Source organism: Elephantulus edwardii, unplaced genomic scaffold, assembly GCF_000299155.1.
Source record: "Elephantulus edwardii isolate Elephantulus edwardi_28Jun2011 unplaced genomic scaffold, EleEdw1.0 scaffold00062, whole genome shotgun sequence".
NCBI classification, from domain to species: Eukaryota; Metazoa; Chordata; class Mammalia; order Macroscelidea; family Macroscelididae; genus Elephantulus; species Elephantulus edwardii.
Window position 1 is genome coordinate 682,184 of NW_006399812.1, and position 6,186 is coordinate 688,369.

A 6,186-nucleotide genomic window follows, 5' to 3' on the forward strand; every position below is an offset into this window, starting at 1 on the left:
GGGGGTGAAGATTCTTGGAAAAGACCTGGAGAAAACATTAGCTGGTTTACCCCTGCTTGTGGCTTTTAAAGAAGATGAGATCCCTGTTCTTAAAGTTAGTAATTAAATCTTTTTCTTTTAGTAGCAGTATGTGTCAGAAGGAACAGTACATTTTTTGTTGTCGATGTTGATGAATTACAACCAAATTTCTCCTTGTTTGCCATCAAATGCAACATGACTCATAGCAACCCTAGGAATAAAAGGTCTGAAGCATTTCTATAATATCGTCATTTATCGAAGTTCATGGTTTCTAGAGGCATGTTGTTTAGGGAATGGATGCCATTCCTTCTTCCAAACCTGTCTTAAACTGGGACCTCAACCAGACAGTGTCCACCATGGGCAACCGTTATGGCATTTGACACCCCAGTGGCACAAGGTTCAGCATCACAGCAAACCCAGGTTATCTCACTATAGCATATTGACAGAAGAGTGCAGTATACTTAGCAGAACGTTCCTCTAAAATATAACAATAACAACCAACTTTTAAATACAAAGGCCTTCCATGAATCTTGTTGACTCTAAACAAGAGGCTTAAATAAAAAACAACCAATATGTTGTTATTGATTGTTGTTATGTGCCATCAAGGACTTGCCTCTCCTGGCCATGTGCCCAGAATATATGAGATGGCGCTTCAGAATCCTAGCTACCAAGGAGAGACTTGGTTTCACTTTCTCCATGACTTCTAAAATTTACATTTTATTAAAATTAAAAAGAAATCACTTTAATGTATGTCCTGCTCCAGATTGTTATTATACACGGAAGTATAGTTGCCCATTCCTTCCATATTCTCCTTCCCTTCATCTATTCCAGTAAAGTGTACATTATGTATCTGTTATTTTCCTGCCCCTTCTCCCTGTCTCTGTTTTTCTAACAGTAGTCTTATGCAGTATTTGTCTTTTGTGACTGGAATAGTCTGGGATAGACACAGCATGTCTTCCAGACTCGTCCATGTTGTGCAGTGTTTGACAAAAGTGAGTTGGAGGAGGGGAGGAGGAGGAAAATGGTGACTTAATGAACGAATGAAAACCTGACCTCTTTGTAAGCTCTCACTAAAATCAGAAAAAAACAGTAAATCAAAATGTAGGAGTTGTTATGTTTTATTTCAAATATGCTTCTAAGTAAGAATGAAAGAAAATCTTAGCCACCACTCAATTTACGTATTCATTTTAAAGACTTTAGGAGCAGTTAGCCTGTGTGCATTTAGTGTGACTCCCACGTGAGGCAGTGACATTTCATCATAGCACATGCTGAACTTGAGGTTGTCTGTTGGCTCCCCAAAGAGAAAAACCGATAGCAGCAAGAAACATTTTTAGCGTGGTGGCACCATTATGCAATTTTTTAATTGTAAAGATGATACAAATTTATGAAATAAATTATAAGAAAACTTACACATAAATTTAAAATAATTTTAAGACTACAGTCACTAAAATTTAGTAAATCCTACCATTCAGATATATTGTTTTGTTTTAATGAGTTTTTGATGAGTAAAAAAAAGTTTGATGCCTCATGCATTTTAAAAAAGAACATTGTATTTTTGGTAAGATTTACAGAGCATAGTAAACAAAAATTAAAAAGTGACAATGATGTTGGTTTAGATTTTCATAAAACATTAGGTTTCTCTTTATTTCCATTCTGGTTGTCCCATTTCTAGTAATCTAGTTTACCTTGGAGTAATTGTTAATTACTCAGTGTTGTATAGTTGAGTAGCAGCACATTATTCTTTATTTTACAACAAAATCTGGTTGGGTCCCCCCCCCCTCTTAAAAAGGGATCTGAGAGTAGTTTCTATGAAAAGTTCGAAAGGTATCTCCAGGTGATAATTTCGAAGTGTACTCTAGTTTTAACTGGTTTAGTAAGTGTAAACTTTTAAAGAATTATATTCCTGTTTACAAATTTCTTCCATTCTGTCAGGATCCATGTCTTATGACCCTAATCAGAAATGGTCATCTTGTTCGTCTGGTCTCAGTAAATGAGGCTATGGTTCATCTAGTATGTTAGTTGTATAGACTAATTCCTTCTATCTTTCTCCATTGTTCCACATGAGTAGAAACCAAGAGTTTTATCTTAGATGATCAGTCTCAAGCTTGTAAGACCCAGACACTACTCACCAAATGAGAATGTAGAACATAAACTTTGTATTGTAAACTATTGTGCTAGTTGACTGAGAGGCCCCAAGAGATGATTGACCTAAGCGTTTAAACCCAGAAACCTGTCCTGCAAGGGTTTTGTTGTAATGAAGAGTCTGAAGTCACTTCCTTGGGGGTAGTGAGAATATGTGATACGTCCCTGTTTGCGGTTCCTCAATAGAGAGTGGATTTCAAAAACGGACATACATACTTGTTTTACTTATTTTTGGTAGATATTGATAGAGGGAAGAGTAGCTGAGATAATGAGATTAAGGCATTTAAAGTTAAAATAATCACAATAGCCTGGTAAAACATTATATTTATGTTTTAACTTCTAAAAGATTATTTCTAGCTACTATTTCCTCTTCCTCACATCTTAGTTATCCAGTTGTGCAGAGGGTAAATATATCTTCTATTTATTTGATTGTGAGATACATACAAGGTTTTGTTCATACATAGATTTCACTGATTAATTTTATACACATTATATATTAATTACCATTGGTTAATGTAATTAATTAAAGTGTCTCATCAGTCCCTTAGTGTACACTGCTTTTCACCCAATTAATCTATTACTTTTTCTAGTTAGGTTTTATTATTGCGTGAAGGCTTGAAAATCATATAGCATTGATTAATGAGGTTAATTAATGTTGAACAATGTCGAATTAACCCATACTTTAAAGTTAGTAATAAATGTAAGACTGAGAAAGATTTGAGATTTGACCTTGCAGTTTCTTTTGTGTCATAGTTTCTCTCACTCAGACTTAGCTTCATGTTTTTAAGAAGTGCATACTCATCGAGAGTGAAAAAGTGTTGTTTTCAGGATGCTAAAGGGAAAGAGAAGGTAAAGGATTCTAATCCACCAACTGGTCCGTGCGAGAAAAATGGGCATTCTCATTCTATGTAATTTACTGCCTCAGAAAATCTGCGAGGGTCGGCTATGAGTCAGTTCTGACTCAGCAGTTCACCGTAACAACAGTGATAAAGACACATTTACAGCCTTGTCATATTTCTCTTCAAGGATGAGTTAATCCATGAGTTAAAGCAGACACTAAATGCCATCAAATTAGAAGAGAAGGGGGTCTATGTCCAGGCGTCTACTCTGGGTTCTTTGGAAGCTCTACTTGAATTTCTGAAAACATCAGAAGTACCTGTAAGTAACTGTACCCAACTTCAAGAGGAGACAGCTTTGGTGGTATGTGGCTCTGTTCCCTGATACAGTGAATTAACTCCGAAATTCTCTTTTCATACAGTATGCAGGAATTAATATTGGCCCAGTCCATAAAAAAGATGTTATGAAGGCATCAGTGATGCTGGAACATGATCCTCAGTAAGGAATTTTGTTTTCTGCTATTAAGTCTTTCCTCTTAGTTGCCCGTTTTCTTAGAATTGTCCTTTATGTCCTCTTCATTCTATTTTTTGTTTCCAGATATGCCGTAATTTTGGCCTTTGATGTGAGAATTGAACGGGATGCTCAAGAAATGGCTGATAGTTTAGGCGTTAGAATTTTTAGTGCAGAAATTATTTATCATTTATTTGATGCCTTTACAAAATATAGACAAGACTACAAGAAACAGAAACAAGAAGAATTTAAGTAAGTTGTTAATTTTACTTACTGATGTAAACAACAGAAAATGCCATTTTTCTCATGAACCAGAGGCTACAGCCTGAAGTTGTATGTCCTCAACCATAAATCTGTTTAAGCCGTATGTGAACAAATCGTCTTTGTAGCCCTTGGGTCAGGTTTTCTTAAATTTTCAATTTGAAAGCTTGGGCATTATTGGGGAGCTCTGGTGGCCTTGTGGTTAAGGAACTGTGCTGCCAGCTCAAAGGCAGTGATTCAGGTCCATCAGGTGCTCTGCAGGAGAAACATGGGCCGTCCCCTCTCATGCCATTTACAGCCTTTGAAAACCTGTTTTGGAGGGTCAGCTGTGAGTCAGTTCTGACTTCACAAAAAATGACAGAGAAATTTGCTAAATTGGGGAGTTTTATCTTGTGGGAGGTGATTTGTTGTGCTTTCCCCCCCTTAAATCTGGATTTGAACCAACTCATTTGGCGTGATGGTAGAGGAAATGAGACTGGTTTGATGTTTAAAATTAAGCCCACAGGGTAGACTATTTAGGGGCTGCTGCACGTAGAGCCTTAGGAGGAGGTAGTTGCAGCTTTATTTTTAATTTGGGCACAGGTTTAAGATGCAGCAGCTTCTAGGTACAGGGCTTAAGAGGTAAGAAAACGAAGTCTAAGGAAGAAACAGGATGAACAAGGAAGAGGCAAGAGAAGGAAAAGCCCGAGGAGGTGTCTCCACTCTCAGGGCCATTCATAGTTCCCGTGCTGTTCCTCTCACAAGAACTCTGAGAAAAGCTGCTTTTCCACTGGGAGAAACTAAAGATTCATATGTATTGTTTTTTGCTGTTCAAAATGGTGTTATGGGATTAAAAACTTTAAATTCTCCCCCCCTTTTTAGGCACATAGCAGTATTTCCATGCAAGATGAAGATTCTTCCTCAGTTTATTTTCAATTCTAGAGACCCAATAGTGATGGGAGTGACTGTGGAAGCAGGTCAGGTCAAACAGGGTACACCTATGTGTGTGCCAAGCAAAAATGTAAGTTCTGTGTGTACTTTTTTGAGTGTGGGGTGAAGATCAGTCATGTCTGCGCTGACATGTTTTTTGTTTGGGGTTTTTTGGTGAAATTTTTTGTTTTCAGCTTTTGAGGAATCTGTGCAGTATGGGGGAAAGATAACCCTATGTAAACAAATCTAACAGGCATCCTTTTAATTTGCAATTGGGATACACGTCGTCATTTTACAGCTCCTTTTAGTCTGATGGCAGTTAGGTTACCTTTAATTTGGTTGCAGTAGGGTTGGCCTTTTATGCTTTTCATTGTGTCCAGTTTTCCCTTGACATCTTAAATAAAAGGAAGAGGAGCTGCGTACAAGAGTTTAAAAATGTTTTCCTCTTATTTAAAAAAAAAAAAAAAAAGGGAGCACTCTGGTGCCTCAGTGGTAAGGTATTATTGCACGGCCAACAAAAGGTTCAAATCTACAAGCTGCTTCTCAGAAGAAAAGGGGTAGTTTCTTCCCATGCGGTTTACTGCCTCTGGAAACGTGTTGGAGTGTCAGTTATGAGTCAGTTCCAACTTGAAGGTAGACAGTAAATTTAAAAGGAACTTTATTTCAGGAACGTAAGCTTTTTACCCTTTCATTTTGTACCTTCTAGTTTGCTCTCTCGAGCTGGTTATGGCCTAGCCTGAGCGTTGCTTTTTGCTGCAATTACAGTAGTGGCTCTCAAAGTATGATTCCCAAACCAGCAGGATAGATCAGGCCCCAGACATACTGAGCAGTCTTTTTTTTGCAAGCCTTACTTGCAATTTTGGTATATGGTCAAGATTGAAAACCATTGATTGAGAATCAGGTATTGCTTGATTATGTTTATATTCCACGCTTTGCCTACTTAATTTCTTGAACTGTGACTTGAGATCACTTGCCCAAAACTTTGCAAAATCCATAGAATATAACGTAACATTCTCACCCTGGTGCGCGCCCCACCCCCTTTCACTGCACTGCTTTTACTGTGCATGGACCTCCTCCTTTACTGTCTTTGAGCGTTTCCTCTTCACATGGACTCGAGGTGCCTTTCATTTGTTGTGCCCTGTGAAGTGGCACAGCCAAAAAAAAAAAGTATTTCAAGTTTAGCAAAATGTATCTGTGATCTCCTGTTGTTCTCCAATCTTTCTAATAACAAATACAGGACATGTGATAGTGTCCCCAGTTTACCAGTGAGAATTACATGAAGACCCTAGTTAAGTGACGTTAAAACCTAGTAGGACAGAGCCAACATCTTTAAAATAGGCTCTTTTATTCCTGTTATTTCAGCTCTTATGGTGCCTGAGACAGTCATGATTTAATCGTTATTCTTACTTTACAGTTTGTTGATATTGGAATAGTGACAAGTATTGAAATAAACCATAAACAAGTGGATGTTGCAAAAAAAGGACAAGAAGTCTGTGTCAAAATAGAACC

General features: G+C 37.6%; 1 protein-coding gene across 1 annotated transcript in view; it reads left to right on the top strand.

Moving 5' to 3' along the window:
• The window catches only part of EIF5B (eukaryotic translation initiation factor 5B), a gene marked incomplete at its 3' end in the record, with an annotated part of 91,235 nt that extends 85,051 nt beyond the window's left edge, over positions 1 to 6,184 (top strand). The window contains exons 19-23 of the mRNA XM_006887854.1: positions 3,182 to 3,318; positions 3,419 to 3,495; positions 3,595 to 3,759; positions 4,630 to 4,768; positions 6,092 to 6,184. Coding sequence (XP_006887916.1) covers positions 3,182 to 3,318; positions 3,419 to 3,495; positions 3,595 to 3,759; positions 4,630 to 4,768; positions 6,092 to 6,184 — 611 coding nt within the window. The remainder of the gene's footprint in view (positions 1 to 3,181; positions 3,319 to 3,418; positions 3,496 to 3,594; positions 3,760 to 4,629; positions 4,769 to 6,091) is intronic.
• Between the last annotated feature and the right edge of the window lie 2 nt (positions 6,185 to 6,186).